Source organism: Phaethon lepturus, unplaced genomic scaffold (genome assembly GCF_000687285.1).
Source record: "Phaethon lepturus isolate BGI_N335 unplaced genomic scaffold, ASM68728v1 scaffold1894, whole genome shotgun sequence".
Lineage (NCBI taxonomy): Eukaryota > Metazoa > Chordata > Aves > Phaethontiformes > Phaethontidae > Phaethon > Phaethon lepturus.
In genome coordinates this window covers 88166-107349 of record NW_010533749.1, presented here as the reverse complement: position 1 = coordinate 107349, position 19184 = coordinate 88166, and the positions used below count along the sequence as shown (strand labels likewise).

General features: G+C 38.4%; 1 protein-coding gene across 1 annotated transcript in view; it reads left to right on the top strand.

Annotated features, from left to right (window-relative positions):
• Window positions 1-19184, top strand: part of DENND1A (DENN/MADD domain containing 1A) — a gene marked incomplete at both ends in the record, with an annotated part of 171623 nt that overhangs the window by 76834 nt on the left and 75605 nt on the right. The window contains 4 exons of the mRNA XM_010285292.1: window positions 8818-8887; window positions 10006-10086; window positions 12290-12343; window positions 18704-18814. Of these exons, the coding sequence (XP_010283594.1) occupies window positions 8818-8887; window positions 10006-10086; window positions 12290-12343; window positions 18704-18814 (316 nt within the window). The remainder of the gene's footprint in view (window positions 1-8817; window positions 8888-10005; window positions 10087-12289; window positions 12344-18703; window positions 18815-19184) is intronic.

The window sequence follows — 19184 nt, the reverse complement described above, 5'->3', positions numbered from 1 at the left end:
CATAAATTCCGAAGTGCAGCTGCACTGGACTTCCCCCTGCCCCCCCCGCCAAGGTTTCAGAGTGACCACAAAGAACCCGAGAAGGGGTGACAGCTTCGTCAAGCTCAGACTCCAGTGCCATTCGCGATGTCCCAATTAGATGTTAGCAGACTAACAAAGGACCCTTGGAACGGTTATCTCAAGCTGCCCTTGCACTTTTTAGCTTGACTAAAATGTAAAATTGTTACATCATAAATCTTTTTGTTACAGTTTGCTGGCTTCGGGTTGTTAGAGGGGTGTATTCAGCTCCTTTGAGCTGTCTTTTGTGAGAGACGCTGCTGCTGGGCTTCAAGAGCCACTGTAGCTCTTTGGGGAGTGGTTGGGTTCAATAGTGGCATTTAGTGAACTTGGGAGTCTTTGTGTGAGCAAGAATTGCTGCAACTGCTTATACTTGGTCACACTGGGTAGAAAAACGGGAAAGGGAAGGTTTTAATTGACTTTTATTATTAATACACAGTGGCAAGTCACCAAAGTAAGCACTTTCTGTTGACAATTATATAGTATTAAGATGCTTCGTAAGATGAGATGCGCGAGTTCTCTGTGAGCCAGTTCTGTGGGGTTAAATACTTCCAAAATATGTGCATGAGTCACATGCTTAAGCTACAGAACTTCTAACTGAATCTCATGGAATCATGGAAAGATCACTCATGGGTAATAATCAAAGGGAAGTTCAGAACAAAAGTAGAGAAAATGCAAAAAGGAAAGAATTCCTATGAGAGCGAGAAAAGGAAGAGATTCGGGTGGCTCTGTACAATGGCAGAGGCACTTACAATGGATTGAGGTCTAATGCAGAGACAAAACTTTGAAATAAAAAATAAAAGCTGATGTTCAAAAAAGGCTGCTGGTTGATGGAAGGTAAGCCTGCATCTCATCAACATGCACAGATGTTGCTAAGGAGATTTGTGGGTATGTGTGTATGTGTTTAAGCTTACAAGTGTGGAAATGTGTCAATAGACTGAGTCTAAAAGAGAGAGTAATGATGTACTGAGTTCCATAAGGTGTAAGGGAAGACACTGGAACACGTAAATGGCTGAACTGGGAATTTAGCTTATGGAAATTCCCAAATGAGCCCAGAGATATCTTGGTTCTTTCAAATGCATTTTGTAAAAATGCTGGAAACATTGTGTGGGGGAAGGAAAGGAAGGCAAAAAAACCCCACTCAGTAGCGTATTACTGCAAGGAAGATAGTAGGCACATGAAGACTCAGCTCTCTCTTTAGGGGAGGAAAAGGGATTATTTTTAAAAATTTGTAGTTAAGTCATTTAACTTAGTCTTAGTTGTTAAAAATTAAGGTGGAATTTAAAAATAATTAAAAAGGGAAATTCACATTTTTAGTGAAGGGAAGGAAAAAGTGTTTTGATGGCTGTGCTTTTGCTATTTAAAATTGTGTCTGCATAAAACCGCTGCAGAGCATGGTTTGGTGACTGGCAAACATACCTTAGTTCATCATCAGAATCTGCAATCACCATTATTAACTTAAAACCGAATATGATTGCTAACATTGGGAGTAATGCTGTCTGGGAGGAGGATCATTAGTTACCAGGTGCAAGAGGATGGAAAGAAGGAGTATTGGTTTTAAGTATAAATTGCGGAGTTTTATCTTTAAATACAAAAAGTCTTAAGATAACTATTATCGAAGAAACTGAAGTAATTTTTGATACATTTTCCATACTCGTTTTCTTTCAAACATGGTGGTGGTGGGATTATCCACAGAGATGCCTTCTGAATTCCAGACAGGGTGTGTCATTTGTCCTGCAGGTATTGACAGGTACCTTGAGTCAGAAAATGTATGTTCTGCTTCCTTGGGAACATTCATTGGGTCAATATGTTGAAATTAATAATAGTAGTAGTAATAATAGTAATAAACCCCATCTTTTTTCAATTTGCTGAATTTTGCTCGAGAGTTTGATCTTGCACATTACTCTCCTAAAGATTTCAAGTTTGGAACAGTGATGTTGCTTGGAGTGGATATAGAGCATGAGGCGTACGTACACCTATCGATACCAGTCACGTCATGTGAGAGTGACCATGCAAGAAAACGTGTTTCACTCATTAGGTCAACGCTTTGACACATAAGAACCTGCTCAGCTTCGTAGTGATTTCACTGCCACAGTAAGTACCAGGTCACCTATGTTTTGAATTAATTGTTCAGAGGCCATGAAGTGAAACACCAGTGTGTTTTATTGATACATGTACAAGTTGTACTGGCCGAAGAAATACTTGGCCTGAATTTCCTCTTCCTTACACTTTTGTCAATCAGGAGTATTTCCAGGGAGGTCAGTGACGATGCATGCTATGGTTTATATAAGAGCCAAGTTCACTATTGACAGAATTAAGTATTCTAGACCACTGTAGATTACTGTACTGAGCAAAAGGTCAAGATTCAGGAACTCCTCGACTCAAATCCTGGCTGATACAGACGGATTTTGTAAGCCTGTCACTACAGAGGAGTATGCCCATCTGTAAAATGGAAATGACTGTTCTGTTTTGCAAGGGAGGTGGCAGTTGGTTATGCTGTTATCAAAATATATAGTATGTGTTATAAATAAATACATGCTAAAAATTCCACTTCTGATCTGTGTGAACGGAAGGAGTACAAGTTATGTGTGCTTACAACTGAGTCTAGTAGGAGATGCTGCAGTAAATATGTTGATGTTAGACTAGTTAGTCTCTTTAATTTCAAATAACAGGTATGTATGTACAAAAATGTAGTTCTGACTATATATGGACTGGAAGTTGTTTTAGTACTCTGTAGAAATTGTGTGTACTAAAGTGGTACTTGTCTTTGTAGGGTTCAGAGGAAACCAAAGATACTACAGGTACTTTCCAGAAGTGTTTGCGTTGCTTCTTAATGGTGTCAGCACACCAGTAAAATGGAATGCTGGAGCTGTCGATGTTAAAAATTAGTTTTATAAACAGTTGCTATGGTAATTAGCAAATACTCATAAATCATTTTAAAGGTACCCCTCGCCACTGGGGTTTGCTGCTGCTCCACTGGAACATGCAGCATTTTTGCTGCCAAAATTCTCAGTACGTTTTCAAACGCTTTAGTGCTCTATGGGAGTTTATTTTGATGAGTTCAGCTTTCACAATGCTCTTGCACACTTTGGTTATCTAAGAATGCTTCCTCCTTTGTGGTTGCCTGTTGCCACTAACACTGGAAAGTCTCTTCCTTTTTAAGTTGACTTCATTGGAGATTTACCTTTCTAACAGCAAGTAAAATACCTAGTTCCATACCGTGTTTGCCTGTTTGTCCAGCCTCTCTTTTACACTTCACCTTGGATGTACATGGTATTTGTGAGATAGCTACAGTGATTTAGAGCGGTACGTGCTGTAACTTACGACTGTCCTTCATTCTAATGAGTGCTCAAAAAGTATCAAAAGAAATGATAATGGTAAAATTTTCACTTTTCAAAGAAAGTATATTTATTATCAAAGCCTCTGTTCATTAGTAATGCTTCAGAACTGGCTAAGAAACAGCTGTTTTTTCCTGAGAAAGGCGTCTTTTACTTGGTAAAGAAATCAACTGCATGCCAGTAGAGTTATGTTCCTTAAAGATTTCCCCTTTGCTATTCTTAGAGATGTTGCATTTTCTTATTTACTGTTGGACAATTCCATTTGACTAAAGCAGTTGCATGTCTTTACATATAGGCAATCACTGTAACAGAGCTGTTGTCTTTGTTTTGTATATACTTTCTTGGCTTTTCTGTTTGCTGGAAGGCAACCGTTATATTCTGATGGAGATAAAACAGTAGCTCTCATGTGTTTGTGCAGCTTGAAGTCCCATAACAACTTGGTGATGAGCTCTTCAGTTTACACAGGACAGTAGCCAAAGCACCGTGCTGAAGTCATGAAGCGTGATCCATAAATCTTCCAGTAAGCTAAGGTGTTTTGAAAGGGGAATGTTTACCTTCATTTAAAATCCAAAACTGGGTAATTGCATGGTAGACTGGATACAAGGGCTGTGCAGTAAAATCTGCAGCTCCGCCTTGTATAGCTTTTGCCATAGGCTAACTTGTATTTGTGGCTGTAGATACTGAAATCTTATTTTCAAAATTGCCTGTGCAAAACAAGCTAGAGCAGGGCTTGGACTAGTAATAGATAAAAATGAGCCATCATTTTCTTGTGTGTGCTCTTCTGATTTTATCCATACGTGCTATTTGACCTGGCTAAATTTAAAGTGTTAGTTTAAATTAATGTTCCCTAAAGTCAACTGGAGGGGGGATTTCTTTTTCATTATTTAAAAATAAAAAGAAAGTTGATTATAAACAATGCTAATACTTGTTTTGTTTTTAAAAGCTTCTGTATTAAGTGTTTAATGAGCGTAGGAGGATCCTGGAAACCCACTTTTCTGCCTAATTTCATTGCTGTTGGGAACTTAATATCACTAAAGGAAGTTCTCTTGGGTCATCCCTTACCGCATCCTTTGTCGGGCGGAATGACTGTATGCGCACCGATGTGTGCGTACACGCATGGTTTGTGTGTGTCTGTGTGTATATATGTGCATATGCATGCGGTTGCTTTATTTCAAAAGGGCTGGCTTAATATTCTCCAATTTTCGTTGCAGACCTTTCTGGAGGTCAGAAAACGTGATCTCACATGCGCTGCTCTGATAGAGTAGTTTTTTCCTTTCATATGTTAAAGCGCACGAGTGGATTAATCTGTTGAAAAATTCAAAGTTAAATTGACTGCAGTACAGCATTTTCATCTGTGTAGCAGCTAATACTGGGTGATGACATTTTCTGTTGAATGTAGCTTTTGAAGTACAGATTGGACTTGCGAGAGCAGCGCTGGCTGGCGGGTTGTACCTTTCGCAGCTGCCGGGCACCAGCCATCTGCATCCTTCTGCATCCTTCTGCCTCCCGCGTCCCCTTCAGCTCGCTGCGGGTCAGAGTACAACAGGCTCTGCTCGCTGCGCGTCCGCTCCAGTAAAGGTGCACCTCCGGTAACCGCAACACCCAACCCCGCGGCTTGCTGGGCTTTCTTACCGTGCTGGTGTGCTGCTTTTTATATCTTTCCGGTTGTCTCAGCCTGGCTCGTCAGTTGTTTTTGCACCACTCTTCCTTAAACACTACCTTTTGGAAACATTTGTATTTACAAGCTGCAATGCAGCGCTGTTGTCTTAAGGTTTTGACTGACCCTAATTGCTATGACACATGTAACTAATGATGTTTTGTACTTTCAAGGAGTGCACTAAAAAGGTGATGACATATGAGTTACTGAATACGGTACTGTGCAACTTGTGCAGTAGAGTTTGTGCAGACCTTATGTACCATAATAAGCAGTTTTCCTGTGCCCGTGTTTGTTTCCCGTCAGGCTGGCCTGTCTCCAGCGCGGAGGCTGCCTCGCGCTCTGGAGCTTCAGAGGGGGGCAAGGCAGAGCGCTCAACCGACCTCTCAGCTTGAAGAAGCCTAATTTGATTAGGCTTCGATTTGATTCTCATGATTTGTGGCAAATATGTCGCGCTATGTGTGTGTATATATGTGAGGAAACTGAAGACGGGTGTAAAATTAAAAAAAAAAAAAAATTCAGATTGCCCTTTTATTTTTGTTTACTCTTCAACCACAATCTGATTTATGCTTATTGGAGTCTTTGAACTTCAACTCCCTTGAAGAATCTCTAGTCTCTCGCTTTTTTGATGTTGCTTGAAGGGGGATGTGTGTGTGCGCGCGGTGCGTGCGCTCGCATGCTGTGGTGCTCTGGGCAATTTCACTCCGGAGCGCTTCCCTTCCTTTGTTTAACCTATGACCTGTGAAAACAAGAGTTAATCAAAAGTTCTAAGGTAGCTAAGAGGAAGGGGAAGTGTTTGGTTACAAATTAAATATGAGCGAGTCATAAGCCATAAATCTTCAGTCGTGCTACCAGTTGTGCTACTTAAGTTCCATGTGGTACAGAAAGTTTTTGGTTATAAATTCAACCTCTGTTTCTTTGGAGGGTTGTTTAAAGGCTGCCGTGAGGATTTGTTTCTTGTAAGAAAAAATCCACACCTTTTGTCTCTTCCTTTTGACAGAGATCTAGAAACAAATTCAGATAACTATATTTCTCCCCCCACCCTCGCTTTAGCTGGTCACCAGTTGGTCTAATAAAAGCAGAACTGTTTCACTCTTGAGTAGTAAACACATGGAATAAGTGATGAAGTAAAAGTATTGAAGATGGCAGGATAAATTAGTTTTCTAACGTGTCCAGAGCTTTCTGGATGAAGGAGATCCTGAGTCCCGTAGTGATAAAGGAGGGAGGTGAAAATCGAGATGAGGTTATCTACATAATTGACACAGTTTTGTGGCGGGTTGGTTGGGTTGTTTCATGTTGTCTTGCAGCACTCTTGAGCAAGAGCTACGCAAATCCCCGTGTATTGTATTCTCTTGAGGTCTGCTTCAAATATCAGCTTATTTCCTCAGCTTCAAAACTGTGAAGCTTCTCTCCTCAAAATGGAAAGTTATTCTTAAAATAAGAAAAATAAGTGGTTATGCTGAGATGCTAAACCATTATTTGGAAATCCTGGGTTAAAATAAGGAAGAGTTAGCGTTAAACAAAGGCATGTTGAAGAAAAGTAACGAAGTCATTGTAAGATACTAGTGAAGAGAAAAGGGAAGGCCAGCGAGGAGTGAGCAAAGATAACGGAAATCGGGCTATGCCTTCCCTTTTGTTGTATGGAGAGTTTGCTGGTGTTTGGACATTGTGTGAATATGAGACTTTATCTGGGCTATTTTTATTAGATCGTAGAAGCTATTTTCTAGATGTTGAGTGAAAGAATTAAAACTGGATTTGGATGGAGCATTCTCACGGATAGAACCTACAGATTTGTCATGTTTGGTGTATCGCAGTAATAAAGAAAACTCCCTTGAATCTATAGTGAGGCAAGGTTTAGCTGTGAACGAACAGGCCCCCGGCAGGACAGATAAGTAAATCTCTGAAGAAAGAACACAACCTGACCTTGGTTTCCGAGCCCAGCGTTGTCCCTGTTGGGTACATGCACTGCTTGCTGCCAACGTGCCGAGAACCCGGTGTGTCCTCAGCCACAGGCGTCGGGGCTCTAGATGAAGTGTGGCTCTGGCAAACTAGAAGCTGAGGTAACTTGCTTTTGTTTATTGCTTTTGTACTGACACATACATTATAAACATGATAATATTTTAAAAGATTCTCATTTTAAATCTGTAAATGTAGTTTCCCAGCAAGGTCCCTGAGCAACTAAATAGAACTTTAATTGTACCTTCCTGAAATAAGTTTTGGGTTCATTCTGTCAGGGAGCTTTCTGCCGCCTTGGTTTTCTGTCTTTTCAAACTCTTTTGATAGATGCCTTGCAAGGATTTGTTTACCAGGTTCTTAATCTCTACTTAGCAGATATGTTTTGAGAGGATTTCTTGTTACTCTTGTAATGGCTTTTAACTCTGCTGAAGTTTATTTAACTAAACAGAAAGAAAGAAACTTATCTTTTAACTAATCCTTCTTGATTGTTTACACTATAATGCCAAACTTAAATGCTGTTTAAAGTGGTAATTGTCTGTCTGCTCTATTCTAGTACGTAGTTTGTAAAGATGCTTAGAGCATATTAATTTAAATGATAATACTGTCATATAACATGAAATGTTAAGTTGCTTATCGGTGTATTTTGATAAGCTACTTACATTTTACAGTAGCACTTGCGGGCTTCAAACAAATGTTAATGATGGAGTGCCATTCGCTTTATCTGTCTCATATATAGCTTCTCACTTCATTTATTACTAAAAGCTGTACAGTTAGGAACCATGGGGCACTCAATTCTTTATAGTTGTCAGGACGTAGTCATATTTTATAAAAACTTTAAATCCTGTCTAACTATATCAAAATAGAATCCATTTGCTTCAGAAGGCATCTGTGATTAAAAGAAAGAATCAGTTTGTGCGTCACACGAACTTGCTTTCCTATTTGCAGCTGAGAGGAAATTCCAGAGGAATTGAAATAAAGAACTCGGCTGTGAAAATAGGGCACAAAATCATACCAAAGTGTCTGGTAGTGAAAAGTAACAGCTGTCTGTCTTACTTTATGGAATGGAAGTGTAATGTGAATGAAAAAGATGTGACTTTTCTGCACGTTTGTCTTTTGTTTCTTTATTACTTTTGTAAGTTGACTGCAAATTTACTTAAGGTAAAGTTTCTATTTGACCTAACTAAGGGCTGGGCTAAATACAACGATAGAGGGTATGGAGTCAGATTTGACAACAGTTAAAAATGGAGATACTGGTTATGCAATTTAAAAAATCCAGTTGTATCAGGATTCAAAACCAAAATAACTGTCTGTCCACAGTTTGCTAGGACCCTCGGCAGCTGTACAGGAGACTAGGTGTTAAAGAAAAACTTCGGGAAATAATTACGATCAAAAACGTTCCGCCATACGTGAACGTGGATAGGTTAGCGTATGTTCATCTTACAGGTTAAAAACTTCCACCGGGTCGTATGTTTGTTCCGCGCAGGGCCGGGGGCTCCAGGCTGCCCTGCCCGATGCCCGCGCTTGATTGCGCCTGGTGCCACGCGTGGAGTTCAGTGCCCGCAGGTGGCTGGAAGCGCGGGGAAGGGTGAACACCGGAGCTTGGTCTGCAGAGAGGAGGGATGCTTCAACCTTCTGGCAGTCTTCTCCTTCAAATGGAAGGTCCGATGTGGCTTTCCTGTCAGATACTTATAAAGGGTCACGTCCCGCGGAGGCCGTTGTTGGGATGCATCTATACAGTAACAGCCAGCAATCTTGGATTTATTAACTGAGATTTGGCAAGTTAAATGTATGCTTTTTCTTTCTTTTTTTTAGTTACCTCCCGTGGTTTGAAGTCTTTTATAAGCTGCTCAATGTCTTGGCAGATTATTCAGCAAAAGGACAGGTATTGTTCTAAAGTACTAACCCTTCTTTTCCCTGCCCCAATATCAAATGAGGGAGAGAGGATGAAAACAAGGTGTTTTAAGAAGTGCTTATATCAGAGATGACCGTGTGAACTATTAATCTGTATAATGTGGTAATATATAAGGTGATATTCAGCCGAGCTTGGTGAGTGCCTTTGAAAAATTAATATGCTTTTACATTTTTTGGGGGAAAAGATAAAGTCCAAGAATGTGACTGTGGACCCAACACAAGTGAATGGTTTCCCTGCAGTTACCCACACTGCGCAGCCTTTTGATTACCTGAACTGTGTTCAGCGCATCCATGCAATTCCCATATTGCAGTGTTTCATACATCTTTGACAAATGTCTTATCCAAGTTTACTTGTCAAGTGTGTAGAACTAAGCTTACTTATGCAAAATGCTTACCCATGTAGCATCATCTAGCCTAAGCTCCTCAGATGCTGTTTTGCTTTTAAAGCAAAACAAAGTAAAATTCAGTTCTTGAAACAGTGAAAAAATGAACGAAGCCGTTAAAATTTGCCTCTATGTTTAGAAATGATAATTCATGATATAGAGAAATCACATACATGATTGCAACACCTAGCCTAGTTTCATTTATTTAACTATTACATGTATAATCTTCCCAGTTAGGTTGCTGCTTTGATTGATTACCACTTTGTGATAATAATTGTGTTTTGCATTTGTCAGAATCATTCGCGTTTGAGATAGAAACACTTGGGGTCACATCTTCATCTAGATGGATTAAATTGGCTTTACCCTCAGGTAGTGAGTTGTTATAAAGAAGGCTTGCTCCGAGCTGGGTAACAATGTAGTGCATTGGTTGGTGACTCATTAGGTTGTAGAAATATGTAGAAATAAATATGAAAAAAAAAAGTATTCTAAAAAAAATCATGTTATAAAGCCCAGCTGTCAGAGGAAACTACATTCATTTCTGTTCATAGTCTACTGTATAAATCTATTTGCACATTTTTCTTTATACTTGCAAGTTCTCTAAGCCCCCGGTTCCACAAACATTGCCCTTCCGTCTTGGAGTTTAGCTTGTTATAGCAATGCCTGCTTAGTATTCATTTTTTTTTTTTCCTTCTCCTTCTTATTTCAGGATAGTCAAAGGAGTGAGCTCCTAGAAACACTTCATAAACTTACCATCCCTGAGCCAGGAACCTCTGTTCATCTTGGAGTGGTAAGTGGAGTGGAGAGATGTAAACTAAGGTGTTTAATTTTCATTACATGTCATAATAGAGGAATGTCAAAAGCAATTCTCCTTTTTGGAACTTGGTACACAGATGTTGTTTTCCTGTGAGGACACAGAGCTGTGAAATTCCCCTTTTCACATTTGGGGCCCTTTGCTTCCCTTTCCTTAACCTCAAATGTCTTTGAAATGCTATTCTTTGGTTGGGGGAAGATTGTGTATATTCCCCATGGAAGTTTCTCACCGTATCATCTGTGACCTGCAGGAGGTCACAGAGCAGCAACATGACATTTGTTGTCCACACTTCTGCAGAACTCCTAGACCTTGCAAGTATGCAAGGGGGACAAGACTGGAAAGCAAACGGTGACGTACCTGTCATAGCAGCGTTTTGAGTATTAACTCTTTATCACATTTTCTGATTCCTTCTCCTCTTCCTCCCCCCAAGAAAAAGGCTCAGAGAAAAAAGAATTTATTTCATTTTTATATCTTGTGAGAAAATCAATCAAAGAACACTGAAAGAATACATATGGAATTTTGTTGATAGGGATTGTAGTTTGAATTTAGTCTTTCGGGGTTTTTGTCTTCAAATTAATTTTTGCAGAACAACCTTGTGTTCCAGGCTGTAGTGAAACAATACTTAAGATGCACATTGCTGTGGTTGCCAGTTAGTTATTTAAAGTTCCCATCAAAACTAGTGATGTGTGCGGCCACAGTTCTCTTCTCCCTCTCATTTCCCTTACTCCTCCTTCTTAAGTACTTTTTGGCAACAAGCAGCTCACTCTCATCACGTCACCCTGTAATGTCAGTCGACAGGTAACAGTTGTTTGGCCTTGCTAGGTCACCAGCTGGTAGTAGAAATGTCCCAGTCCTCTTGAGGCTAGCTGTTTTATGAACTGCGTTTCCGTTTAAGGGGACGAGCTGTCTTGAAAGGCAATGATCAGTTGGGATATTTCAGTTTTTTCATACCAGTGTTTTCAAGGAATACTGCCGGTGTCCCCTTGTCTCAGACATTTCATGGGCGGTGAAGCAAGAAAGGATATCAAAAAGCAGCCCAGGGACTGTTAGCTGTGCTGTCTTCATGCATTTTATTTTGGCTGTTTACAAGCCTACTTTGGTGTTGGGGTGAGGTTCCTATATGTGATATAGTTATGTATACTATTCCTGTATCTTTGTATTGCATCTTTTCAACCAAACTAAAATAGTGATATATCAAAAAGCAAAAATTTGTGTTTATACATTTAATGTCTATATTCAGCGTAGCTGTTAAACCCACTTGCTATTTTGGGTTATGGACTGTTCATGAAGCACTGAAATGTCTGAGATATACATACAAGAACATTGTGCCAGTTGTGGAACTATGCCAAGAGTATAACAGCATTTAAAGCTTCAGCCAGTAATTAATAAGTAGCCCTAAGACAAATTGTGGACATCTTAAAAATAATACAAGTTGTATACAACATCAATTTACAAAAGCAGTTTAGTCGCATTCTCTCCTTGCCTTTCCCAAAGCCCTGGCCAAGAATCATGCAAGTCATGCATAGTCAGATTGGGAACCAGAGTGAACTTGGGCTCTTGGAATGCGGACAATTATGCAAATGTAACAATATAATAGACTATGACATTGCGAGACCAATATAGCCTTTCAAAATGTGTTTTTTAAGGCGTATAAAAGTGACCTAGAACTGCAGTAATATTCTTCAGGTAAGTAGGCATAAAACTTTAGGAAGCATTTCTCAGTAAATTTCCATAACTTCACCGTTGTCTTGAATGAAAGACTGATGCTGTAAGTCAGAAAAGGACCTGCTTGCTGCTGTTTCCTATAGTCCCTCATGCAACCTGCAGCGCGCTGCGGAAAGATGGCTTGAATTATAGACTGCCTTGGAGTTTCCTTGGCATATGTCATACATTGTGTGAGTCTGTCTGTATCAGCGTCTCTGAAGAACAAAAAAAATGTAATATAACTTTTCAGGAGGATTTGATACATCCTCTCTTAGTGCATTTCATATTACATGTGTGATCTGAGAATCCAGCTCTTGAAATCCATGACAAAGAAGTCATATTGGTAGTTGGTAACAAAAATTCTGTCTTTTTTACTTAGCTGATCAACTACTATTATTGCTTTTAGTAATACCAAGCAATAGATTTAGATTGCTTTTTACATTATTGCAATAATCAATATTTTCTCTTTTTTTAGCACTTTTACTTTACTGTGCCTGACATCAGAGAGCTTCCCAGTATACCTGAAAATGTGAGTACTGTAGAGGACAGTGCACTTTACCATTTCTGTTTCATGTCAGCCACAAAATGGATAACAATTGTTACCTCTGTTTGGCCTGGTAATAGATTATATTCTGTAAAATATTGCTAGAAGTTGAAGTAAACTTTAAGTGTTCAAACTGTAAGTAGTACTGGGCAGAAAACATTGTGTTGCTAACTGCAGAAGTACATGAGTAACAGGCTTTTTGACGTACGACATAACAGAATTTAATGTTTGCCATTTTAATTAAGAAAAGATACCAAACGAACAGGAAATTGACAGCATAATTATCTTAAGATGTAAGTCAAGATATTTATTTTAAAAATATAAAACATTATTATCACCACTCTACTATTACTTACTGCTAACATTTCATGATTTCTTAGTCCTAAGAAGTGAGTAATTTAAAATACACATCTATAGTTTCAGTCTACTCAAAATTGGGAAAGAACAGTGATATGGTAACTGTATGTAACAGTACAGTGGCGTTTCGGAGAACAATGATGGAGTTTATTTGTGTGAAAATTTGCTCCCTGCAATAAGCCTATGGAAGATTCTTGAAAGTAATCTTAAGGCAGTTTTGTGATTACCATTCGAATGAGTACTACAAGAGTCATCCTCAACATAAAAATGCAGGACTATGACAGAAAGGAATTTCATCCACTTTGCCAAGACTTTAATTTATATCAAAAAGAAGACAAAAATCTGTTGAGGTATTTCACCTTTGTAGCTAACAGGGTCTGTTTTCTTCTCATAAAGTTTCAAAGAACTGCTGTTTTAAAAGAATAGAAAGTTTACTTTAAAAGAAATTTAATAATTTTGCAGCTAAAGAAGCAATTTTTTTTCTTCTGCATCCAGAATGACATTTCATTCTCCCCTTGCTGACCTCACACTGTTTACATAGTTTTCTGGAGGTATGAGACTTTGAGTACAACATGAAACTGAAACTAAAAACTAAACTTAGGAAGAAATTGTTGGGACCTGCTGGAGAGATAACATACTGGTTTGAAATTAATTTTATTTGAAAAAATGTTTCAATACAAGATATTGTTTTTGTTTATTACAGTCTTATGGCTACTTATTAGTCAAGCCAAGGGTGTAATCTTGGTAGTCAGTATCTTCAGTGGAAGAGTTCAATGTTTCCAACATCCATATTGCTAGTACTTAAGAAAGATCAAATACCACTGTGGTATTAACCTGCCTTGTTCTTTACAATGCTGTCAGAATTCAGATATCACATATCCTTACCTAAACCATTTTGTATTGATCCAGATGAACATCTAGGCTCTTTGCTTTAAAGGTCTATTATTAACCATAGTTGCTTAGGTGATCACTCCTTCCTTTGTGCTAACATCTTCCTTCTGTATCATACTTACACAATAACATTCAGGAGTTGACAATCTGCATTTGTGATTAAAAACTGAAATGTATTGAGGATAAAGTACTAATGATCTGGGTAGAAAAAAGCACATCTGCTAATCGTACAGTGAGACCTTTCTGAAAGAGTGACAGAAGAGACCAGGAAAAACGCCCCGTTTGTTAGATGGCTTTCTGAAAATGTCAAGCATACCTGTTTCCTTAGGAACACTGTTTCAGAGACTTTTTAAGCCTCAGGAAGTTGTCTTGTATGTGTTTCAGCATGCCTCAGCTTTCTAGCCAGATGAGAGGTCTGTGGGAAGACAATGTTGGCATTTGCTTCTCTTCAATACTCTTTAATATGCTCCTGCTATGTCTCTTAGCCAAAGTTCTAAGCCCAATATCTCAGTTTTTTCTTGAACATTTTGCGGTGCCTCAGCACCATATACCTCAATTTATGGCATGAGAGAAAGAAAGAAAAGGGAATCATCACGGCATTTAATCTCGTTTGTGGATGATTTCTATAGCAGATAACATTTGGGGCTTTTTGTTTCTGTTTCAAAACATAGTTGCGAGCTTTTCTGTGCTGTAGACTTCATACTGACACACGTCCTGTCAGTAAATTTAACAGATGTGCTTTTTCCTCTAAGGTCCTTTATTTTTGTAGAAATATGATACATGAATCTAAGCCAGCTATCAAATCCTGTCCTAATCCAGACATGAAGTTCCTTGTTCATAGGGTTTGTATTTTATGTTAATCTCTTTTATGCGATCATCTCAAACTTTAACCATTTCAGTCTGATAAGTCTCAAATCACCTGGATAGGAAGGAAGGAAGTTTATTTCCATTTTACAGGCTGGTAAATTGGAGAGCAGAAATGAGCTAGTAATGGTAAGAATCCAGTGGCAGGATTAGAAGTAGATCGTCTGCCTGGGCCTGCTTAGCCGACACGGAGCAGCTTCGTAACAGCCCCCGGTGACGGCTTCGGGAAGTAGCGCTGTATCTATGTCTGCTGGTGATGTTCGCTTTATATTCAAAAGTCTGAGTCAGCTTCCCAAAACATTTGAGCAGGACAGATGATGAATGCTCGTGAATCAAAGGCTGTTTTAAAAGCAGAGGCCTTGGGCCAGAACGAGTTGGAAGCCCTTTGAAAGCTGAACGCTCAGCCTTCACGGGGGGAGTGCCGGGTGATGCTAAAAAGCATCCTCTGTGAATCATTGAGTGGTGCTGATGTGCCTCAGAGGGAATGTCACGGTTTCGATGTAGGTATCCTGTGCAGTGATGTCACTGTGAAGGATGGACTCTTTGCAGTGTCTGGGGTGAACCGGGGCACCTCTGGGAACAGAAGTGGAAGAACATTTAATTCTGTGAACAAATCTGTATGCCTCTCTATATATACACCTCCCGATTAAAAAAGCTTAGGGCTCGTGGTAAGAAAGAAAAAAATTAAAAATCAAATCCAGTGGTCTAGCTGTTGTTCCAGTTGATGTTTTCCATTCCTCAGGCATTTCTTTTGTTAATTTTGTTTCTAATGAGTGTTGTGTAATTTTTTGAGGATTTTATCTGTTAATGCAACTTTCATGTAGAATTGGAACATATTAGGGAATAGTACAAGGACATTAAATGAGCATAAATCTTCATGGGTTTTAATCAATTGGCCCAATTTATTCAAAATTCTACATATCTTATCAATTATTACATTTTAAAACGCATATTAGAAAAAGTTTTAGTGGTGCCAAACTTTGAAGTTGTATTTAATGATTAATGGAGAGCTGCACAGAACTCTATCTGGAATGTTAACAAACTTCTTGGAATTATCTGACTGTGTCTCAGATCAGTATGTTTAATGAGTCAGGAAAACATTTCGCATGGACACGTTTAGGTAACAGCTAAGCATTCACTTTTCAAAAGATGTAAGTTATATGAAAGATTTGTAAATGCACTGTGGCTTCAGGACGACGTTGGGTTCATTGCAGGAAATACCTGCAAATACTACAAACTCATGTTAGATTTTGAATGTGTGATATTTCAAAGAAAACAAACTTCTAAATAAGGTGAGGGATTTCAAACAGCAGGACGGAGAAGGAAACCTGACTCAATTCTACTATCCTGTTCTAACAGGAAATATACTGAAGTCTTATAAATGAAGCTGTTCAAGAGCAGACTATGAGCTTTACTCGTTGCAGAGGAGAGAGCTCATTGGTTTGTTCATTCAGTAAAAAATTCATTAGATGATGGAGGAAGAGAAGTATGTGTGTTTTGTTTTTTTTTTTAATCTCAAAAGTCAGTGTGTATGTGCATTTACTGATACTAGATAGCAAACGATCAAATAGATGATTGATGTCAGAATGAACTTTCAAAGGAGCATGAGGGAATTTCACAGGACACTTAGTGAGTTTTGAGAGGAGTGGGGATACCTGTTCCTCTATTTTATTTTGAAAATCCCACTTTTTACTCTCCAAAGAAAGGTTTAAACCCTAGGAAACAAAATACACAACAATTATACTGCAAATTGGAACGCTTTCATTTGTATTTATTTAACTCATTCATGGTTTTGTCACTTACGAGACATGTCTTTCAAAATACGCGTGTAAGTCCCAATTTCATCTTCAAAGATGACAGCTTTCTTATAAATAAAACTTAGAGCTAACACGTGAATTTCCTTAGTATCAATACATTACCATACAGCCCACATGCTTCGCAGGTGTCATTGGCAAATTTCTGAGAGCAGAGAAGACTAAAACCTTATAAATCTTTCCATCTGAAGGTACGTTTGTGTGTCAAAGCCAGTATTTCACTACAATAAACTTAATCAAAGAATAATTGCAAATCGAGTCCCCATGTCTATTGTCCTCTCAGTAGTGGATACTGGTGCCGTATAAACACATCCATGCACGTGCATATCTACGTCTTCAGGCAGAACGTAGGGATTATGTGATCCTTTTGCTATGCTCCTAATTTGGGTGGCATCAAAGGGAGTTCAGTGCTACTTAAAAATTCTTTTTAATTCACACTATTTGCAGTAATTGTGTCGTCATGCGCTGTGTTTTGGCGTCGTGGAAAGATGAGTGAGAGGGGGAAGAAGAGCTGTAGAGAAGACAGCTTATGTTTAGACAAAAATATCATGCTAATCAGCACAGATGGGATGAGAAATACAGAAAAAGTACATGATAGTTTAATAGGTTTTTGGCAAAATGTGTTAGCTTTTTTTTTTCCTTTGAATCTACCTGTCTGCGGCTATAGCTTTTCTGTAACAAAGACCTGAATGATTGTTTTAGATAAATGTGTTTGAAGCTAACCGTAATGAGCGTAGTTTTTATCTATGTACTTGCTGGTACAAAAGTCTTCCAAATACAATGCTTAATTTTTCTTTAGTTCTTTGTGTTTGGATGGCAAGCTGTGGAACATATTTTTGCACAGTATGAAGCATCTTGGCAGACTTCTCAGGCCAAGTATTGGTGGTTTTAGTTATCTTTGGATCTGTCAAAAGTGCTAATAGGCTTTGTTGAGCTTCTTTAAGTTTCTAAATCATATTTGCTTTTTGCTTTTCTGCACTTTTTTATTTAACGATGATTAAGATTGCACTTGAATTCATGACTAATCTAGTTTTGCTTTCACATGTGCTTTTTGTATAAGACTGTCTTTATCATATAGAAAGCCTTTCATATCTGTAAGAAGTTATTTGGAAACAAATCCCTTAATTCAGCATTTTTGGATGTATTACCTTTTCTTCCACCAGCCCCCTACTCTTTTAAATTTCTGTGTTTTAAGAAGTTAAAATATCATCTACAAACAAAAACCCTTTTTTGTTTGCCTTGCACTGTAGAAGCCTCTCATTCTAGGAGCACATAATACCTTTTGAGGAAGTTACCCTACATGGTGGCTTTCTAGTTTTGAAAGTAAGTATCTTAGGATCACATTCCACTGTTTATTAGAAGACATCTTAATTATTTAGTAAATGAGATATGATTCATGCCGCTGTAGCATGTGCACAGGGCAATTACATCGGTAATCGGGAATGGAAAATGTTGCTGGCTGATGGGATTATGTGGCCGTAACCTCTTGTGAAGCTTGCTCTGTTTTCTTTTTCGAATTTCAGTTATTTACAGTAATTTTTATATAGGTACTTTTTAATATTCTGAGCAGCAAAGGCATGGAAGAAAGCTGTGTTGCCTGGGAAGTGTATATGTAAAGTTTCGGTGGCATTACTTGCTTGTGTCTTTGTTTTTCTATGTATACTTTAAAGGCAGATTGCAATGTGCTTTGCTTACAAATATTCTTCTACTGCAATTAATTTTCTTTATACTGTAAAAACGTACCGATGGCTTATGTAAAATTGGATGTTTGAATCCTGCCTCTTCATCAGAGATGGGCATCCACTGAAATTTTCAGAGAGAGGGAATTCTCTGTCTCCTTCCTCAGCTTCCCCAGCCCCGCAAGGAAGTGCTTTCTCTCTTCCACCAAGGGCAAACGTTTGTCAGAGTGCACGAAGTTCAGACAAGGCGTTCACACAACCTGTGTGACTGTTTTTTAGCGTGTGTGTTAAATGTCAGTGTGTAATTACAGTTATCAGAATTCTTCTAGCATAGACTGAGCTTACATTTGAATTTGTCATATTGGAATGGTCCTCTAAGAAAGCTGGTTTTATTGTTGGGTTGTGAGTTTTTTTTTGGTTTTTTTTTTTTTTGGTACTTTATCAGTTAGCTTTGAAGTTTCCGTAAAAGCGACGGAATGTATTTTTTCTCAGAGAAGTATCTTGTATTTAAGAAGCTGTGTGTGAAACATCAATTTTTTTATTCCAAGATCTAGCTCCCCAAAAATTAGGGGAAAGATATTGCAATTAAAAGAATGCTCTGACATAAGATGACGTACTGCTTTCTTTGGGTAAGCCATATACTGGATATAGTGCAATAGGGGGATGAAATCTTACTGTTTTTGTTAAGGACACTTGTTTATGTAATGTCATGAATCAAAAATTATTTTCTCTCTTCCCAGAGAAATCTGACAGAGTATTTTGTAGCAGTTGATGTCAACAACATGCTGCATCTCTATGCCAGTATGCTGTATGAACGCCGCATCCTCATTTGTTGTAGTAAGCTGAGCACTGTAAGTAAAATGCAGAATAATTTCTTCTATTCACAGGACTATTTTTAAAATGACAGTCATATATAGGAAGTGATCTGATGATCTTTAGGTCCCCCTTCCAACCTCAGCTATGCAACCTCAAATCAATTCTGTAGTACTATGTGATGATTTTACTGAACTTCTGTTGGCTTCTAATGTTGAAATGAAAAAGATTTTTTTCGATACAGGAATTCTTGGGGTTGTTTGGTACGTAAATATACAAACATTTATTTCATAGTGAAGTCCCTTTTTCATAATTTACTTGACAGGAAAAAAAAAATAGATAAATGGTACTGTTAAATGGATGTTCCAGTGACCTTCTCTGGATGGACCGAAGGAGTGGGCTAAAATA